The sequence below is a fragment of the Idiotropiscis lumnitzeri genome, chromosome 6 (assembly GCF_059441095.1).
Source record: "Idiotropiscis lumnitzeri isolate Australia: NSW breed Sydney's pygmy pipehorse chromosome 6, RoL_Ilum_1.0, whole genome shotgun sequence".
NCBI classification, from domain to species: domain Eukaryota; kingdom Metazoa; phylum Chordata; class Actinopteri; order Syngnathiformes; family Syngnathidae; genus Idiotropiscis; species Idiotropiscis lumnitzeri.
The window spans coordinates 2495828-2517198 of record NC_142396.1 but is presented as its reverse complement, the minus strand read 5'-3'; the positions used below and the strand labels follow the sequence as shown (position 1 = coordinate 2517198).

The following is a 21371-nucleotide window of genomic DNA, read 5'->3' as shown; positions in this document are numbered from 1 at the left end:
TAAGGATACTGTGCAGCTGTGAAATTTTTAATTTTTTTGCGAGCAAGCAAACCATTTCAATACGAGGATGGTCACAGCAAACGCAGGTCACTTGATGCCAAACGGCAGTTTAGCAGATGTAAACAATTATTCCAGAAAGCCATTTGAAAATAATTATTGGTAATCCCAACTCAAGTTTCTTGTCAAACTAAATAACACAACGGTAATTACATGTGCATCTCTCTAAAAGGCAGGGGCGGGCGGTCAAGGCCTTCTCTACTGGCCTAACAAAATCAAGAAATCCTGATCCTATTCTTCACATCGATGTCATATTATATCCTCGAGTTGTATTTTTAGGTGAGAGTTTTTATCCAATCAGAATTCAGCTAGCTCGTGTTGCCGGGCAGATTTCACGATACGAGTAGCACGCACTATTCGTCCGAGGCCTTCAGATGCCATCGTGCGGGTGTCTGTTCTGTGTCTCAAGTGGGCTTTTACCGTTGATCGACAGTTGCGGTAGCCAATCAGATCACGAGTTGCTGACAGGGAGGCCTTCTCGCTGGCTTACGTTGAAGGTGATGAACGTGTCTGTGATTGGATACTCACTTGTGAGGGGGAAGCGTTATGCGGAATCAACACACCCGAAAGTTGTAACTGGCGAGCGTTTGAAAATCTCAAATATATTCTTGTTTTTTTTTTTTCAACCACAAAAGCCGAAGGAGGCAAAAGTGTGCATTTAATTGCAGATACACTTGCGAGGCCATTTTCAAGACGGACCTTTCAAAAGAAGCTCGGTCATCCAACACTCGCTCAGTAGTATTCATTATTTCTCCAGCCGTCTGTCATAAATGATGCTATGATGAGGGGATTTCTTCAAGTCGGACTAAGTAGGACTTCACTGAAGGCCTACATGTGAAATGCACGGCCTGCCACTGCTAAACGCGAGCGGAATCCTAGCAATGCAAAAGGCCTCAGATGGGCTAATGCATAGCAAGGATGACGCGGTGCCTTTAAGCGACGGCTATTTGAACTCAAACGGTGGAATAACGTGTTGATGGATAATATAATGTGTATATATTCTTATATCTTGGTGACAAACTTCAACTGTTGCTGCAGCTTATTGACGCGTCGTGACCGTCGCATCCGTTTGCATGTAAATGAGAGCGGAGATCTGTTTGCGCCCGTTTAAGCACCTGCACATTTTTGTAAATCAGACGCAAATTGCGCAAAGAGCTTCTTTTGGCCAGAATTGTTGTTGTGGCGTTCTCGCCGTTCTGGGCTGCCGGGAAGTGCGCTGCGGTGTTTTGGCCCGATCCACTCAAGCATCCAATGACTCATCAGGACGGGGAAAAATATGGAAAGAATTCCCGGGAATCTTTAAAGCCTCTCTTGTTTGGACTGTTGCGATTGGGTTCAATGCGTGGCTAAACTGTTGTTGTTCACCTCGCGGGCTGCGCCGCGCAGGCCGGACATGTCTGACATAGCTGTGCGCGGAAGCCTTTGTCACGTAGATTAAACGGACATTGCTGAGAATCACCGCAAACAAGCAATGCCGGCGCATCCCGGCATGCTGCTCCCCTCGCCGAATCAACTTGTCATTTACACTTAGCTACACAAATGGCTTTTTTTATACATACGTGTACATAATTACTTTAATAATTACACAATTACTTTTTTTAACTAATCGGAATTTTTTTTCATTAAGTGCGATTAATTGCATTACTTTTTTTTACTAATTAATCGGAAAAAAAAATTGTGATTAATTGCAATAAATTGTATTTGTGCTACTATTTTTTGTGAAGCTTTTAACGGGTATTTACTCGAATAATATCTTGTAATTAATCCAAAATCACCAAATATGAAGAGTATTTTAAATCAAAGACTATTCTAATCACTTTCTTTGATCCGTGAATACGATCTAAATGGAGTCATATTATTTATATTTATGCTCGGAAGACGGAGAACAGAATCCCAATCTTGGCCTCTCTTCGCTGGCTCCCAGTGCACTTTGGACTTCGCTTTAAGAGAGTTTGCTTTTAAGATACTTCTGATCGTCTTGAAGTCTCAAAATGGCCTCGCCCCGGCGTACCTCTCCAAGTTCCTCCGTCCCTACGCACGTGCTTGCTGCCTCAGGTCTGCGGACTAAAAGCTGCTGGAGGTGCCGAGGACGAAGCCCAATCTCGGGGGGAGGATGTGATCGTGCCTTTTCTGTTGCCGGTTCTTCTCTATGGAATGAGCACCCTTTTAAATGTCAGGCAAGCCCCGCCCCCTCTCTGTCCACTTTGAAGACACATTATTCTTTAGCTTTCGACTCAACACGAGACTGTCTCTGTTCTTCTGGTATTTATTGTTTGTCGTTGAATTTGTGTGCTAATTTCCCGCTCAATTTACAGCTCCAGCTGTTGTGAAGTGCGCGATCGAAATAAAGTTGTATTTTATATTTATTTTGGACCCTGAGACTGAAGTTTGTGTCGTCTTGGTGTCGGTGGAGCTTTTGCAACCCCGAAAGTACGTTTGAGGTGTAAAGTTTGAAGTTCCACGCACGTCATTCACCTCTTAGACAATTTGATGCACTGTCCTCACATAAGCAGCGTCATGCCGTTGTTAAAATGCGTCTGTGGAGTTGGGGGGGGGGGTGTTTGGTCACGTCCTCAAAGATAAGCAAAGACAAACAGTTGGAGGGGAAACGGCCTGACAAGAGAATTATAAATATACAATACTCGGGGCGGAGCGGCGTGGGAAAGGTCAGCGTGGGAACTGGGCCTTGTTGTTTTGTCAATGACTTTGGGAAAGTGCGTCCGAATCCAAAGGCCCGGTTGCGGCCGCGCCGCTTCGTCATTGTTCTCCCGCTTCCTCCCTTCGCCGAGCGCTCGCTCACGTTTTTCCCTGGAAGGAGCGTCGGCCCACACCCGGGGCGGTTCCCACGATCCGGCCGGCCTTCCTGAGCGCCGCTTAGCGCTAGCGACGGCTAATTTAGGTTCGCTCCTACTGGGCACGGCCTTTGTCTTGCGTGGGAACCGGCGAGGCTTTTCTCACACGCTCATGTAGAGGTCGAGGTTAGAAGTTTCCATGAGAAGGCTGAAAACGCGCGTGGGCGCGCTTCCGCTGTCGGAGGCCACATCTCAAATCCTCATGCGTCGTGCGTGCTGACTGACCATCAGTGCGGCAGCTATGGTGGAAATAAAAAGTCTACACACCCCTGTTCAAAAGCCAGGTTGTTGTGATCATTCCAAAACTTTTTTCACCATCACCGTGACCTTTGACCTGCTCAACATAAGTTGGGGGAAAAAGTAGAAAGTGAGTTGAAGTTGCGCAAATGTGCACACCCTCTCATAATTGGGGATGATGGCTGTGGCTTGTCTATCGTACCAGGATGCCGGAAAAAGTGTGAAGGACACATCTGATATTGAACAGGACGAAAAAAAAGAAAAAATATTGAACAGGAAGTTGCCATTTTGGGCCAATCGCAGAGCTCGTATTTTCACAAATTCTTCGCCTATAAATCACCGTTCTTTTTCGTGTTGACGCGAAGAAGGATTTCCAGTTCAATTCAAAAGTTCCGTTTCAAAATATAGAGCACATTTTGTTTTTCGTTTAAAATGGCATACAAAAAAAGGAATAAAAAAAAATAGGAATGGCTTACAGAAAAAAACTATATAAGAAATGAAGCATTAAAATAAACTAAGCTGTAAATACAAATTTAAATTAAATGAATTAAAATCTGGTGGCACGGCGGACGACTGTTTAGCACGTCCGCCTCACGGTTCAATGGTGCAGTGTTCGATTCCGGCTCCGGCCTTGATCCCCGTGCCTGCGTGGGTTTTTTCCGGGTACTCCGCTTTCCTCCCACATTCCAAAAACATGCGTGGCAGGTTGATTGGACACTCGAAATTGCCCCTAGTTGCGATTGTTAGCGCGGATGGTTGTTCGTCTTTGTGTGCCCTGCGATTGGCTGGCAACCGGATGGATGAATAACATGCGAAATCGAAACTAACTATAATGCGCAATCCCAAACCATCCTAACCCCGAAACAAGAACCCAAATATGCATGCTGGTGGAAAGTGAGAGGAATAATCCCACGCAACATGCGGACAACACACAAACCCCACAGAGAAAGACCAGATTTTGAATCCAAATCCCAAACCTCCAAATGGCGAAGCCATACATGATAACCACTATCGCACCGCGTCGCGCCGCTGCCGTCTTGAAACGTTGGCATTGTGTTCAGTGAGTACAGGCCGACAGTAATGGCTTGTACTTCAATAATTGAATAACATCACTTGACTTTTTCCATCTATTTTTTCTCTTGTGTAATCTCAAGAATAAATCACCCTCTCTGTAGCCTCTCAGTGGATTCCTTTGAAGCCCACAACGTGGAATAACGCTCCATTTCGTCTCACTATTTGGCAGGCTTACATCATCCTCTCCGCTCTCGTCCTTGGAGTGTGTTGAACAAGTCCAAATCCTCGGATGAGAGCATGACTTCATCCAAGTCATCTGCATGCCCGCCACATTATTTAAAAAAAAAACAAAAAAAACCTTTTATATATATCACATAGGGAAGACAAAGATAAATTAGCATTTGCATTAAGCTAGCTCTTAAAGCGGTGCTTCTCTAGTAGTGGGCCGTACTCCAAAACGGTATAATTGCACCTCCACTCCACTAGTTGGCAGTGACGCTCTCCTTGCCCATTGTACAGTGCGAATATTAACTTTGTTTTGCAACGAAAATGTGATTATTTATAGTTTCGGCGGAGAGTGGGTGGTGGTGGGGGGGCGTAAATTGTTTTCTTCTTGCTGGGGGGCGTAACAGAAAAATAATTGAGAAGCACTGTCTTAAAGGCACCACTGTACTCGAGTTAAGTACAATAATTGAGCATTTGACTTTACATCCCGCCACTTTTTTTTTTTGGACAGTTTTATGCTTACTTTAGAAACTACAATCAAACGTTGACTTCAGTGATGCTCAAGTCACCTAAGAAGTGCAAATATGCTGCTGAGTTAGATTTTTTTTGAGTATTTATTTTTCTGATGACTTTTTACTTTTTTTTTTTTAATTGTTGCTGTGAAGGTGTCTCCATGCTCTAGTTGTTTTTTTATTCTGTATTTGAAAACAGTTTTTTGTCCAGACATTTTTGCAGTTACTTTGTTTATCTATTCCTTGGGTCAGGTCCAAAGTTATTATCGTTAACGAAAAATGACGACATAACTGAAAAAAGAAATTGAAGATTTTTTTCCTTTTTTTTTTCTTTTTCGTGTTAATGAAATGAAATTATAAAAAAAATTAAACTAACTAAAACAAAACTATAATTAAAGGGAAAATGTCCTTTGTTTCAGATTTGAGAATTGTAGTTTACTTTATTACCTTCAAACCTTTTTTTTATCTTGCATTTGAAAAGTATTACCAAAAAACTTAACCTAATACTAAAACAAATAAAAACTAAACTAAAATGAAGGATTCCAAAAAAAACAAAAGCTAACAAATTAGCTATAGAAAATTAAATTGAACTGAATTTAAAAACAAAAGTCCAAACCAAATTTAAAAAAAAAACTAACCATGTTGAACAAATGCTAAACTATTCCAACCCTGGTCACGATGGAATTTATAAACCGGACTTTCCACTTTCCTGCCCCGCTACATGGAATACTCTGCGGACGAAAGTGAAACTCTCTGAAGTTATTCCACTTGGACTTTTCCGTTGTGTCCCGAGGGACTGAAAAACCACTGAACAGAGTCTGTGTCTTCAGCTTGAAGTGCTTCTTCGTCATCTGGTTGTTTGTGCAGCACCATCACGCCTCGGATTTTGGATGTTTATGAGGCGTGCGACCACACGTGCCACGTGTCACGTCATCCTCGTGAAAAGACTCAGCTCGGGTTGAATAAAGGTAATTTATTTTTTAATATATTTTCTTGATGTTTTCGACTACAGGAATGATTTATTGGCAAATGCGTTGACCTAAAATCTCCCCAAGCTTCTGCCGTCAGAAAATTATATAAATAAATAAAAAACACACACAAACATGTAAGGCCCTTTTTTTGCATTTATCATCTTTAGTTAATTTAGGAGTTTTTCTTCCTCAGTTCAAAACATGAGCAAAAGTATGGCAACATGCTAACTAGCTAGCTAGCTATTTTTAAACCATGGTTTGAAAATCAACATGTGATTATAATGTGATTTTTATGGAGAGGGGGAGGGTCTTGTCCAAGCAAACTAAGTGAATAGCGCAAAAATCATTTTCTGGAAGGTTCAACGAGCCCCCGGCTCGAATTGGAGCTCTTACATAAAGCAAAAAGACAAAGTGCTGAAGGGCGAGACCGTTTGGGAACGAGCCGCTCTGTTAAGAACTGTCCAAGATGCTAACAGATTCGCTGCCCACCTTCCTCCACCAGGTGACATCGGGGGGGATCACATAGCCGAGCGCCAACGGCGATGTATCTCGTCTTTCAAGCGGTCGCCAGCCATGGTGTCATAAATGATGCTATTATGAGGGGGATTTATTCAAGTGGGACTTCACTGAAGGCCTACGTGCAAAATGCACGGCTCGCCACTGCAAATGTGGGCGAGGGTGATGAGTAGAAATTATTTAGGGTCAACGTATCAAAGTAAAATGACCGCATTTTGCACGTGGGATGTGGTTAAGAAAATGTGAAAATTGCCAGAAATAGTACAGATGGGTGAAAATTATACTCGAGTGACAAAGTATTTGTATTCTGTATTACTTGACAAGTGCTTGGTTTCATTTCACCAATGAACCTTTGCTCAGTATGAAATCTGCCAAATGGGCTGAGCCTTAAGCTGATCCACAAATGTCTGGCCTGCTCAACATGTCGCCATCAATATGAGTCAAACTCCAAATGAATTGTTGCCAAGTTCCAAGTGGGCCTCTCTTGTTTATTTTGTTTCCTCGTGCTTCGAGGTTGTCCCCAGAAAACAATAACCCGGTGTCATGTTAATGACCCAAATCCAGCGCAAATGAGGTCACCGGAGCGACTTTTCCTGCCATTCCGCCGCGATTTATGCTGGCTTGGGTGAAAGAAAAAAGAAACGGCGTCCGTTTTCACACCATTCACGTGTGAAATCAGAATATGATGTTTGTTCCACTGCGATGGAACCTCCTCGAAAGTCAATCAAGGCATGGAGACAAAAAACATTTTCGCGCTAATCTTGCAAAGCCACCGAGTGACTCTCACATCTCTAAGTAGTTTAACTGCATATTCTCTGTATTTTTATGTGCAGTGAAGCCCCGCCATTAACGGGAGCTCCTGACCCGTTCGGATTAGAGATAGATGATGATGGGCTTGTCATGATTTGTATTTATTATTTTTGGTTTAGTATTTGGTTTCATGTTTTGGCCTTGTTCATGTGTCTTGTCTCGTCTTGTCTATTGTGTCCACCTGTGCTCGTTTACCCAAGCCCTAGTGTTAACCAATCCGGTCCTTCCAACCCTCCATGTCTTGTCCAGGTGCTCCTCGTTGTCTCGTCAATTTGTGTGTATTTAGTTCCCTGGTTGCTTTCACTTCTTGTTGGTTCATTGTCATTTTCACTGTCGCTTGTCCCTGTTTCCTGTCCCTGTTGCCTGTTCCCGTTTCCTGTCCCGATCATTAGTTTCCTGTCGTTGTCTAGTTTTTCCAAGTTCCCTGTTTGCCTTACTTTTCTGTTAATTAAATGCCCTTTAAGTTACCCCTGCCTTGCTTCCTTGCGTTTGGGTCCTCACCTTCCTCAACCCTGACAGGGCTTTTTTTTTTTCCCAGGGCCGATACTGATTATTAGAAGTCATGGAGGCCGATGAATGATATTTGAAGCCGATATTCATTGGTTGGAAAAAAGGGATAAAACGGTGTCAAAATCTTGAAAAATCAAAACTCCAAAACTTGACTTATAGTTGATATGCCTTTAAGCGCATGTTTGTGGAAAAAACTATAGTTACTTACATGTTAAAGCCTATTTAGATCTTAGAAAATCACAATCATATTCTTCACTTTGATGTTATATCATATCCTTGTGTTGAATTTTTATGTTAGAGTTTTTAACCTATCAGAATTTCGCTAGCTCGTGTTGCTAGGCAGATTTCATAATACGAGTAGCACCTTAAACCCCCCCCCCCCCCCCCCCCCCGCCAGCCTCGTCCAGCAAGCAGCACCGACATCGCATGTCTAACGTGCCAGGATCAAGTAGCCCGGCTTGCGATCTTGTTACTGATCGGGTAATCCGTTTGGCACGAGCACTCTTTTCCATTCCACCTTACATAACGCCGCTGCTATGTCGGGTTCTTTGGGTCCCTGGACTATTTGTGAGGGACGTCTCAAGCTAAATCGACATTCTGTTCTCTTGTTTGGGGGTGTGTATGATGTAACATTTCATGATGATGACCCAACCTCTCACTCGGCTTTACTTTAAAGCTTGTCCATTTAAATGTGTAAATTGCTCCACAAAAATAGTCCAGGGTCTGTCGGCGCGACACCTTTATCAGCCGGTAAATTAATCCTGGCATGATGCAGAAATGTAGGTCGATCCCTCGGGGCAAAGCAAACTCACGGGAGGAAAACTCACTCTGGAGCATGTTATGAATGCAAGTCATGCACACACACACACACATATTCACACGGCTGCAACATGAAGGAATGTGCTTGCAGTTGAAAATCCAAATCAAAGCACAAGTGTCATTATAAAACATTCTCATGTGATGCTTTAAAAAAAAAAAATATTTCGGAGCTATATCGGGGAGGGCCCATTTTTAAGTTAGGCTTCAAAAGCGACCTGGAATGTGCTTTGTTTTCATGAGCCAATAAAATAGTACTTTTTTTAAAATTGAAAAATAAATCTTAAATTATATGAAAAATGATCATTGACGTGTACAGCTGTCAATGGCATTGAATTAGTTGTGTTTGCTCTCAAACGCTGCGGGCGAGTCCACTTAATGCGCCGAAGCCACACAACAGCTGAGCTGTCAAATGTCAATCAAATAACAATTCCTGCAACCTGGAGGAATGGATGCTCCTCCATCTGGCATCGTCCTTATGCCATGATTAAGATGCAAAAATAGACATTGTAGCTGGAATTGGTTCCGCTTTACCATGCCATGGTAATCTTGTTTATTTCATTATAATGGCCTCGAATTAATTCTATCATTCGATTTGGTTCATCGTTAGCGTGAACACAAGCCTGGTTAAAAAAAAAAAAAAGTGATATTGATGCGTCCTTTTTGTCCTCGTGTCAAGCCAGGATGATGCTGGTGACAAAGGGTCTTTTGCGAGGCTGCACATTTTTTGGACTCCAGCAGTGGCAGGCTGTGTTGTCACGGGCTGCATGCGTAAAGCTTGCCGCATACATTGGATGGTGTCAGCGTGTCACATGAGCTCGAATGCACGTCGCTCATGTACTTGGCAGCATGTGTGCCACTGATCCGAGTGGTAACGTGTGGCTACTTGTTGCTGAAATAATGTCACCTTATCCAATGCCAACAACAGCCATGACACATTCGAAAAGGCAGACGTTTTGGAATGGTTGCATAACCTTTTTTTTTTTTTTTTTTTTAAATCGTGCAATCGACAATTACGCCATTTATTGACAAAAAAAGAAACCTAATACTAAAACTAATAAAAACTCAACTAAAATGAAGAATCCCAGAAAAGAAAACCCTGCTATAAAAACTCATTTAAACTAACTGTGAACTTACATGAACGTCTCTCTAAATATCTCACCTCATCTTTTATTGCAATTCCATATGCATCTTTTGGATCAACTCACATTTTTCTCAAATTTAAGCCCAAGCCAGGTGCTTTATAAAACAAACCTATTTTCCGAATTACCAAAGGGATTTGTTCTTCTTTCTTGAGTATCATTGACGTAGCTTCTGCTAATTGAGTTATCGTCAGATGATTCCCCAATCTATTTAATATCTGGACTATTTTTCCAGAAAAACACAGAAATGCTCTGCAAGCAAAATAAATAATAAATGAGAACAAGGATGGCGCTACTTTATCCCCCTTTTAACCTCAAATCTCCTCTTTGTTCCCAAAGGAAGAGAAATGGAGAACTATTGATATTATTATACACCATACTGAGTACCTAAATTAACCTTTTACCAAATCCATAATATTCAAGGGACTTTATTATAATTAAATGTTCTACCGAAACTTGTGTCATCAATTTGTAGTCAACATTCAACAAAGTTATGTCTTTGTTTTATCTTTCCCAATTTGGATAACAACATAACAACAGGATGGCCGAGTGGTCTAAGGCGCCGCGTTAAGGACCCAGTCTCCCCAGGAGGCCTGGGTTCGAATCTCGAATTTCCCCATTGTGGGACTAATAAAGGGAATATTATTATTATAACTCATTGTTTCATTGTAGGCATCAAAGCATCCCTTTCCTAACATTGCTTCAGAGCATTAAATTAATAAATAATTTATATCTTCCCAGAAAAAAATAGTTTAAACCATCTTGACCAGGCTAACATCTCCTTTATAGCTGTATCTAATTATTTCCTTTGAATCTCAGAATTATATGTTTTGAATGTCAATTCCAATAATGTTGTTTTATACACTCCTAAAAAAATGAAGCAGCCATCGCTTTTGTGATTTGATGAATATAATTTGAATACAAATTGTACATTTCTACAGAAAATCATTTCGTATTTGAACATTCTATATCATTAGTGAGCACCAAAGTTTGCCCACATCCGCCCTGGAGAGTCACCCTTTTAATTGACATGTGAGTAAATAACGCATAAAACAATAAGGTTTAATCAGAAAAAGGAGTTGTTTTTTTTTAATTATCGTGTAGCGTGAAGTTTGGAGCGGTTTGATTCTCTCCACAGCGTGATGGCGATATGGGGGCGGAGTCACCCACAATGCACCGCGGTGGACCCTCCATATAAATACCGCGAGTGTCGTAGACAGCAGTCTGTTGGCTGCTGCCAAGTGATGATTACTTCCCTTCCTCCTCGAGCAAAACAAACCCGGAGCACACGCCAACAAGTCTTTGGAGCTTCGTACTTGACTCGCCGAACGCGCAGTTTTTATGCCTAACCTTTTTGCGCCCAGTATTTTTTTTTCTTTTAAAACAAGGACCGTAAAAAGCTGTCGTCGAGGCTGACATGTTGAACTCCGACGAAAGGTAGGAAGTGACTCGTAATCATGTCAGCAATTTAGTTTTTTTTAGGGGGGAGGGGAAGACTTTTCTTCCCATTTGCCGGGAAAAAACTTGTGTCAACTCCTCCGCGGTGATAGAAAGGCGATTACTCGAAAAATAAATAAATAAATAAATTGAAATAAATAATAACATGAAAAATAAGGAAATATGACTGACATCTGTGCCTCGTCATGTTTGGAAACATAAATGTATGTCGCGACTTCTCTTCATGTTGAGCACCTGGAATGTTCCATCATGTCCTGGTCCGAGCTTTTCCTTCACAGACACACTTTTTGTTTAATGCACGACACGCTTTTGACCTCACTTAAACATTTGTGTTGAATGCGCGACACTTTGGTCGAGTGACGTTTTACAGGTGATGACGCCTGGTCTTGATAAAGAATGCGTCAGTCGCAATTTGCAATTTACAACCTTAGAAAACTGCAAGTATTCGCTTACTTTTGTTTTGGTACTAAAATGCATACGTCAGGAAAAGTGCAAACTCAGAAATAAAAATATACTAGCTAAATACATTTTAAATTATTTTTCTTTCGTTTCAGTTATGTACAGTAATTTGTTGACTACAAAAGAAACCTCTGCACACCAAATATGTATGATGTTTTCATCAAGCGCTATAGTTTTGATACTGAGGAAAAGAAATGGCACGAATCATTTTCATAGCTGATGTAAAATAAATAAATTCTTTAAATAAAAAAAATGTGATTGTCCAAAATCTCTTGCATCAATTTCCATCATGTTGATGTTGGACAAAGTCCTCACTTCTCTTAAACCAGTGCTTCTCAAATAGTGGGGCGGGCCCCCCTGGGGGGGGGGGGGGGGGGGGGGTGCGGTGTGATGCTGAGCGGGGTCTCCTGTTACCCTGGGGAACATGCTTTTTTCCCCCGCTGTGCTACCATAACGTGTAATTGCACATCCGCTCCAGTAGTAGGCAGTGGCGCTCTCCTTGCTCATTGTGCGCAATGAGTATTAAATGTAATAAAATCTGCAAGTATGCAAATTCACAAATGCCGAATTCCAAGTGCGGATCTGAAACGACTTTTTTTTTTTTTTTTTTTTTTAATATTTGGGGTTAATAAATGAATTTTTATTCAACTTCCACAATATCAATGCTACTTTCGTTAGCCCGTCTTTTTTTGTTCTGCATTATTTGTTAGCCGGCAGACTCATAAAACGAACTTTTGGTTTGGTTGGTTCAATGGTGATTGTTTTCTTTTCATTTTTATAGTCATGGCTGATTGCCACATGAGCACAATAAATAATGGGTCGTATTTTTAGGCTTGGTGATGATGCCATACCCTTCGGCTTTTAAAATCACGTGTTGCGTGCCGGTGTAATTAGACAGTTAGTAATGAGCGCCGCGCTTTCACTGTGGTTGCATCGTGGCGCTTGATCTCAAGATAAGCAAACGTTGCTTTTAGCCGCTCGTGGCACATTGACGGCTTCCGCTTACTTGCGTCCACTCGGTTTGCCTTTTTCTGCTGACATCTGGCCTGGTTACATAACGACTTGCATCGAGGTTTTCCCCTTTACCGTCAACGAACTTGACATTCGTGTGCTCATTCAGACGAGCACGCTACTTGACTGTTGTTTTCTGGAAGCTTCTGGATGTGAGCGGCGGCGGTCAGAATTTCCGTCCCCCAAGCCAAACCATTCAGCAGCGTGCCGTCTTCCTTTCGAGTTTGACACACTGACGGAGCCTCAGTCGGGCTTGGGGCGAGCCGGCAAGCTCGAACGCATCGCTCAGGATGCGTCTTCTTGCGGCCGCATTCATTTTAAGTGCTTTCTAGCTTGACGCCAATGAGGCCGATCGATGTGGAAGTGACGATCCTCACTGAGCAGCGACTTGAATTCTTCTCAACGTTACCTGATGGAGTTTGCGCATTCACTGCCAGCTTTTTTCCAAAGCGGAGTTGCGATATGAATCGGATACTGTTCGATTCTCAAGTGGATCAACTCGAGTTGTCCTCATTTTCAGAGGCAATGAGTTTCTAGTTGCTACTTCGCACTAGCGTTAGACCGATTATTGGCCGGGCCGATTTATCTGAGCCGATATTTGGCATTTTGCAGATAATCGGCATTGGCTTTCAAAGCAGATAAATTAAAAGATGGTTTATTTTGGCTCGCTGCAGCGCACCTCTTGTCATTTCTCTCCCTCATAATAAACTTGGCGAGTCGCGATTCAGCGCCTCGTTTTTATCGTCGACTCAAAAGCCGTGCTGATGGCAAATCCAGAATGATGCTGCGCCGCCATCTACAGGCATCTGGAAGCTATTGGTGGTTTGCCAACCTGAATTTTGCAAACAAGCTGGGCCATGACCCTCGTGCATACCTGTTGGTTACAAGAGCCATTTGTGGACGAGACTGGATCGGAGTGTTTCATGAACGATTCTGTCTCGCACAATATCAAACTTTTCAAACTTAGTCACGCCCGTGTTGTCGATTGTGCTCTCAGCCTTTTGTTTCTAATGTCGTTGGCGCATACCCGTTTAATATTTGAGCAATGAACTACCCCCACTGTTTTTCGACACACCCTGTGATGTAACGCGCGCTCTGTTTACTGTCTTAACATGTTGAGTCTGCCTTCAGACTAGATTGGAACCAATCACAAGGTCAGAATCTGCACTTTGAGGCGGGGCCAGCCATGCGCGTCTTCTACTTTTAGCTTTGCTTTGTAAGGCTGGGCTGGCTTACTTGCACTGCCAGCTTGTCAAGCTTCACGTCTGCCACTTTGCATTGGAATTCTCAATGTCTCTGCGACGCGAACAAATGAGACCGTTTGGGTCAGTTGAGCACAGTGATCCAAAGTCGATGTTTCCTTGTTGTTGTTGGGTTTGCTTTCAGGATGGATCGGTCTGTCGGGTTTCAGCGTTCTTATCTCCACTTGGACACGCAACCCTGCCAAACTTGCACGAGTCAACGTGCCAAACATTGACAGTTGATAATGAAGCGACTGGCCTTGACATTGATTCAAACAAATCAACATTTTGAAGGCTTTCTAAAATTCAGGAACGGGCCGTTCATGTCCAGGCTCTGCGTCCGTCTCGTTTACAAAAAGCGGTTTGGATAAATTTTGTTTTCTGTTCAAATCTCTTTGGCTCGTGCCTACTTGTCCGTAATGTTGTTTTTCTTGTAGTTTTTTTTTTTTTTTTTTTTCGAATTTGAAATGCGCTATATAACTAAACCATGACCTCCGAGAATGTCTTAAGGCTTCCTTTTCTATTCTTTACTACACACTCTGATAGGTTCCGTTTGCCCGCATTCGAGCTTACATTCTATTGTATAATAATATTGCCTTTATTAGTCCCACAATGGGGAAATTCGAGATTCGAACCCAGGCCTCCTGGGGAGACTGGGTCCTGAACGCGGCGCCTTAGACCACTCGGCCATAACTTGGTTCTTTGAAGTTGGATGCTGGAATGAATTGCAAACGACTTGAAATGCGGCATCCTCGCTCACTTCCGGCGCACCTTCCAACCTCCTGCGCTCGCCTTTCACTTGCCTCGTTGGACACAAGAGTTGTTCCTAAGCGGGCCATTGTACTGTTGGAATGTTTTCCGGTCTTCTCTGAGGATGTTTTGTTCCCCCGTGTGTCGCTTGGCTGTCCTCCAAACACCTCGATTCTCCAACCAAGTCCTTTTTTTTTTTTTTTTTTTTTTTTTTAAAAACAACTCATCTGATTCTTGTCCAAGCGACGCCAGGAAGGGCAGCGCTCCGCCGTCTTATTTGAACGCCTGTCGCGCGCGCGCTTCCCACTGTCTTGAAATGTCTTTTCACAATAAAGTACTCTGGTGTCTTTGTGCGTGTGTGCGATTTTGGTCGACCTTAAAAACATAAACTATATTCTGTTTTTAGGATGACCTCGTCAGCTATTTAGTTTGGCGGCGTTGGCGAGGCCGGTTTAAATGTCACGGTGTTGCCTTTCACAACAAGCTGGCACTTCCATCAGGTTCGGGCGGTGGAAAAAAAAACAAACAAACAAAAAAAAAAAAGATGAGCAGCTCTTGTTGGCAGGCGTCGTCTTTATCACTTCCATCTGTGTCCTGCCCGTGATTCTCATCTGCTTAGTTCGTCTGCGGCGCGTTGATCACCAACAACAGTTTGCATCTCTCCTTGTGAGAGAGCGAATGGAAAAGTCGTCATAAATGTACACCCGTGTTGCACTCAAGTCTTTTTACACCAAGTACCAACTAGTTGGCTCTCCAAGTGCAAGCATCACGACCAAATTGAAAAGGCAGTAGCATAGTAGGCCCAAGTGTTCATTAAAAAAAACATGGCCGAGGTTTACTTCCTTAAACGTATGCTGATTGTTTATTCCTCAAACAGTCTTCAAGCTGTTTATTTATGACGGTAAGTGAGTTAAGAGCGCATAAAAAAAGCTTGCATGGTATTGTACGGCGACAGTTGTCGGCATTTAGCGGCGGCTCCAGCGTGGCTGGCAGAAAGAGAGAAATATTTTGCGCTGCACGTCGAATGTCGACATTCTCCAGCAAACTCGTCTGTCGGACAGCTGTTTGTCTGCCTCACATTTTTGTTCACATGCCAGACCCAGTTGGCCCGAGCATGTCCATCTCATGTCTCTCATAGCGAGGCGTGCTACCAAAAAGCTCGGCGGACTGTTTGCAGTCGTTTCGTCCCAAATTGTGCTTGTTGGGGATGCTTGGCCTCACTGAAGACGGTCACCAGTCTCTGAAAACGGTGCTGTTGTTTTTTTGTTTTTTTTCCTTCTCGTCTATCCCCGGCAATTTAAGATCAGCCGTTTACATTTTTTGTGGTCTTTCTGAATTGCCATCAACTACTACAAGATCCCAACAAAGCCCATTAATTGGTGTCAAGGAAGTATTTGAAGGTGATGCATCTTAACTGTGAGACGAGCTTTCCATGTCAGAGAGGCGCCAAGTTTAGCCTGGGTTGTCGTGGAGAGTCTTAATACGTTTACAGGCGCAATTTGTAATTTTGTCTAATTTTATTTTTGATAATCTCCGAATGTTTTAGGTATCTCCATTTAAAATTGTCCTGATGCTGTGAATTTCAGCGTCATGATAAAAGTCATGTAGTCATCCGTGAAAGTTGATTGTTTTTTTTGTTTTTTTTTAAATCAAAATCACACAATTGCTTTTACCTATTTTATGATGTCTTTCAGGGAGTGCTTGCTTCTAAATCCTGTAAAAAAATGACGTTAAAGGAGTACTTATTCTCTTAATGCTTTCTACAAACATAACACGCTGTCCTAACTGAAAAAGACCTTTGTGTTACTGCTATACAATACCATTTTATTTCACAACTGCTTCTTCTTCCTTTTCATTTGTCCTCCACAAACATTTCTCCTCTTCAGCTTGCTCCCACTCAGAAATTTTTTTTTATCTGTGTTACATCGGGGAAACAAATCTCCCAAAAAGGCTGATACGAGAAACGTTTGTCGCTAAATATTGTATCACATTTGTCAGGAAAGCCCCACTCATCCACACCAAAAAGATAAAGGAAAACAAAAGGTTGTCTTTCAGCTGTTGCCAAATGCGCTATAGAAATCAAGTTGGATCGTCTTTCCTTGAAAGTGACTCACCGACGCCTCCCTCTGCTCTGTGTGTGTGCGCGCAGTTCCTGGTTAGCGGGCTTGCGGCTGCCGGGCTCCATTCCTCAACCACCGGGGCCTCAGTGGTGTTCCTGATGCCCCTCACCCACAGCTAAAGATCCCGGGTGGGCGAGGGACGGTCAGGGATCACTCTCTCGGCGTGCTGCTACACAAGGTGAGCATCTTGGCACATGAATTGATTTATTTTTTTTTTTTTTCCAGAATGTGACGATTTTAAACATTGGTATTAATTCAATGGGCATCATTCTGCTGTGCACTTCTTGGCCACTAAGTGACAGTATAAAACATACGGACAAACCTCATCTCGATTTGAATGAAACGCTGAAGATTTTTTTCCAGGGAATAAATCATTTCACACCCGACATTTTATTAACATGCAACATGTAAAAGCTCTCCAAGGCCCAAACTATCCAAGTTCATTCATTTCAAAAGAAACTGCAAATCACGGGCTGTGTCAACGCATTTCGCATCGCTCATAAAACACGATTCGATACGGTTCGTCAAGTCAAGATCTTTATTATTTTTTATATATGTATATATATATATTTGTTGTTGTTTTTTTGTAATTGTTTTCCATTGCACCACTATTTGATATAAATGGATCATATTTTCAAGCATAAATATGATTCTTTCTTTTTTTTTTTTTTGCTCCTAATTAGGCATGCATAAGAAAACAAACATTTCTCCCTCGTAACACTTTTAAGGTTTGTCTTTCTGTTATTTTTTTCCAAATGAAAACATTTTACAAGCATTGAAAGAACTTGACTTTGGACTTTCCGTTGTCCATTTTTATTTTTTTAAAAGCATTCACACATTCTCTTATCTTCACCTGCGGCCAATTGTGTGCCTCGGTTGAATGATTGTCATTGAATAATTGAAGCAATTTGAGGCGCAACCAACTACAAGTTGCTGCGTGTTAAACACTCGCATGTCTCGTTGTACCCCGGACATGTGATTGCGCCCGGGGATTCGCGATGGCGGGAGCAGGCGGATAACGGACTCATTGTCCTCCCCATGGCGCTTATTGGCTTCATTCGATACAAAATATGAAAGTGAGCAATCAACTTGAAAGAGAAAACGGCGTCATCAGGCCCGACACGGATACAGCCTTGAGGGGAAATTCAATTTGTACTCTTATTTTTCAAATGACTCAAGACCAGCAGCGAGCGTAGTTACTGCCATGCCCATGAAAATTCTGTTGCTAACCAAGACAGCAGCATCGGTACGTAAAGCAACCGCCTTGATCAGCGGTTCCCAAACGACTGACACCAGGTGCCACTTGCATGTAGAAGCTAAATGAAACTTTTAAAAGCGTTCTCAAGATTGTATTGAAGCTACAAGTTAAAGACAACTGAACTGTCCTTCTTTTGTTTACCATTGACAATCACTCGAGCCGACCTTTGGCATGCGATTGCAATTTTGGATATCCAAGTTGCTATTCTGCAATTTGCGTGTTTGAGCGTGCTGCAGTTGAGTGGTTGTTGCTGTGTTATTACCTGAAGGCAAATCATTTTGTTATCTCTGAGGGGAAAATTCAGGTGTTGGAGCAATTTGTTTGTCAATAATTGTGAAACAAAATGCAATGGCGGCAAAACATGACAAAAAAATGACCAAGGTCTCGCTCAAAGAGCGAGAGTGGTTGATAGATGCTAACATTTGAAGCGTGAATTGCTGACCCCATTGAATCTGCGTTGCTCACCAAAACAGCAGCCGAGCGCCGATTCTGGTTTGTCATGTGGTTTACATCGCCGGGCTCACCTGACTGAATGTCTCGGTTGCGTCTCCAGGACGGCAAGTTGACCGTGACGCAGGCAACGGAGGTGAACGGGAACGCCTCACTGCTGCGCTTCCACTACCAGCTGAGCGAGCGCCGCTTGGCCTTCTGGGATATGGCCGTGTCGGAAGATAGGCTCTTCCTGGAGATTCCTGCGGGGCCGCTGGTCGAGGGAAGCAAAGAAGGGTGAGCCTTACTCGGACGCGCGCTCTCTCAATGTTTGCTTGCGCGTCACCCGCAAATCGAGAAGTCGAGAATAAACGCGCCTACTTCTCGCTATGATGTGGCGCCGCGGGGATCCTTCAAGGGGTCCAATGGATCGTCTTAGTGGCTTAAATTTTTTTAGGAATCCATTTTTTTTTGGATTCTCTGTAATTCTTTTGCAGTGGAAATGCAACAATACATTTGAATTGAATCATTATTCAAGGGCAGTTTTTTTTTTCGTGATGTTCAAACTTCAAGTCACCGTGATTTACAATAATCTACAATATGGTATATATATATTTTTTTAAATGAACGCTATTGCTTTTTAATGTTGTTCATCATGGTGCTACTTGATTTATAAAGTTTGAGAGCCACACCGATGAAGTGAGCCAGCTGCGGCGAGTCAGCTGCGGTGACCGCACATCCTGCCGGCCAATCAGACGTCGGCTGCGCCACTTGGCACCGCAATATTATATAAAGAGCGAGCAGCTCTTATGTAAAAGGAGGAAGGCTGCGTCATCAGCACCCCCAAACTCCCCCCCCCCCGCGTCATCCACTGACCGACTGTGCGTGACGTCCTCAGGCTTACCGCTCTGCTGGAGTTTGCCGAAGACAAGCTGAAGGTGAACTCGGTCTTCCTGTGGTTCCGCAAAGGCCGAGAAGATCGACGTAAGATTTGATGTTACTACTACTATTACCATTTTTTTTTCCAAGTACACCAACCGTAGCATGTCAGCAACGAGCTGGACAATTGTGTGGAAAATGAATCAATAACTTATTTATTTTTTTTAAATTGGGGCTACTCACATCTCGCCAACAGACAAATGTTGACCCGTCTTACTGACGACGTTTGCATGCAGTCAATATTCTGGTTAAGGTGAAAAATTCCGATTTCTGAACAATTGCCGACAATCCGGTTCCACGTTTGTGAGTGGACAGCGTTACTTTGGCTTTTTGCCGGTTAGGGTCACGCAATCCTTGAAAATGGGAACCTGTGGGGGCCAAAGCGCGCATTGGCGGGGGTCCACTGTGCTGACATGCCTTAAATCCCTTCACCCCAATCCCACTTGCGCTTGATGACGTCGTAATTCAAGCAAACCCACTCAAGGTGTTCTTGTTCACTCCCCCCCCCCCCCCGCTCCCGCTAGTGTCCATCATCAAGACGTTCCACTACATGGGCTTCGAGATGGTGAAGCCAGGGCACCCCTCGGTTCCGGCCCGGCCCGACTTGGCCTTCATGCTTTACACTCTGGACATCGGCAGCAGCTCGGACGAGGAGTGAGCCCACGTCGAAGCCCCTCCCTTCCCAACCTCTCCTTTTCCTCTTGCCCTTGGATCGAGGCTCTGTTTTTGTTTTGTTTGTTTTTTTTCCTTCTCATTTTTCTTATTCTAGGACTGCGAACCAATTCGCTTGAAACTGAGGTGTCCCTTGCCATCTTTTTTCCTCCCCCTATTTCAAACTTTCCATTTTTCTTTTTGTTCTTGACGCCTTCGACGACAGAGCGTTGAAGGAGATGACTTACCTACATGTATACCTCCCCTGAAGTTTTAGAAAAAGCTTTTTTTTTTTTTTTTTTAAATATATAAACTTTATCAGGGTCACGGCCGAGGATCAGCCCCAGGTCACGATCGGACAAAACGTCACCTCACGCTGTGGTGCTTCGGCGTCAACGGGGATCCATGCGACCGCGTTTCGACAAACTGTCCGAGTGGACGTTCCCACCAAAGTGTCGCATTGCGCCACGTGCCACTCGTTGTGGTTAATCTGAAGTCTCGTTTATTGACAACACGGATGAAGGGTGGTTATGAGTCGAGTCGTTTTGCCTCCTCGCGAGTCATTGGCTGGGCTTGTTTGACATCAAGGAGGCACTCGCACAACTGTTACAATATAGATTTTTATTTTATTTTTGTATTATTTTTAAGTCTCAGTTGTCATGAATGCGCCATTGTTGTACACGGCAATCATTCTCACCCATCGGAAGTCGTTGGCCGGTCCACTTCATCGACATCAAGGACTGCGGGATTGCACTGTTGTCGTGCAAAAAAACTATTTCAATCATTTAACAAATGCACATTTCAAGTCAGTCTGCAAATTCGTCAACATAAAAACCAAAGCGTTCCAAATCGAATAAAGTATGTCGCATTGAAATTGAAGGCACCGTTCCGGTTGCTCAGTCGCAAGATTGGCCGGTCTAGTTCGATATGAAACGGATCCGATCCGTTGGTTTAATCCTTCTGAAGTCATCGTCATCCATGATCATGGGTGAAAATTTATAATAGAGATTTAAAAAAAAAAAAATAATAAAATCATTAGAGTTCCTTAACATGATCAAGGATGCAATCAACTGTTGCTTTTCTTGTCTCACGTTTGCTCTTTTTAAGACTTGCGGACGAATGTGCTCGTATTTTGACCTCCGTCCCGGTTGGCTTTCGTGTGCAGAACAAAGACTAATACCGGGTATTATGATTTGATCATATGCAATCCGATGTAATGTTGCAAACACTGCTCGTGCGATTGTGTGTGTTTTATTTTTATTTTTTTCCCCCAATTCAGCACTTTGAACTCAATACCAAAGAAGCTTTTGTCTTGACTTGTGGGGCGGCAGGGACGGCATCTTTTGTTTCAAAACGTCTTCCAGGTGTAAAATAAAAAAAAAAAAAAATAAAT

The 21371-nt window shown here is 43.0% G+C and overlaps 1 protein-coding gene across 1 annotated transcript; it reads left to right on the top strand.

Moving 5' to 3' along the window:
- The first annotated feature begins 10874 nt into the window (after positions 1 to 10874).
- On the top strand, positions 10875 to 20291 carry LOC148334496 (ornithine decarboxylase antizyme 2-like). The gene is made up of 5 exons (XM_088299531.1): positions 10875 to 11099; positions 16731 to 16879; positions 18513 to 18685; positions 19287 to 19372; positions 19852 to 20291. The coding sequence occupies exons 3-5, from the start codon at positions 18615 to 18617 to the stop codon at positions 19983 to 19985; spliced, it is 291 nt and encodes a 96-aa protein (XP_088155657.1). The 5' UTR covers positions 10875 to 11099; positions 16731 to 16879; positions 18513 to 18614; the 3' UTR covers positions 19986 to 20291.
- Positions 20292 to 21371: the final 1080 nt, after the last annotated feature.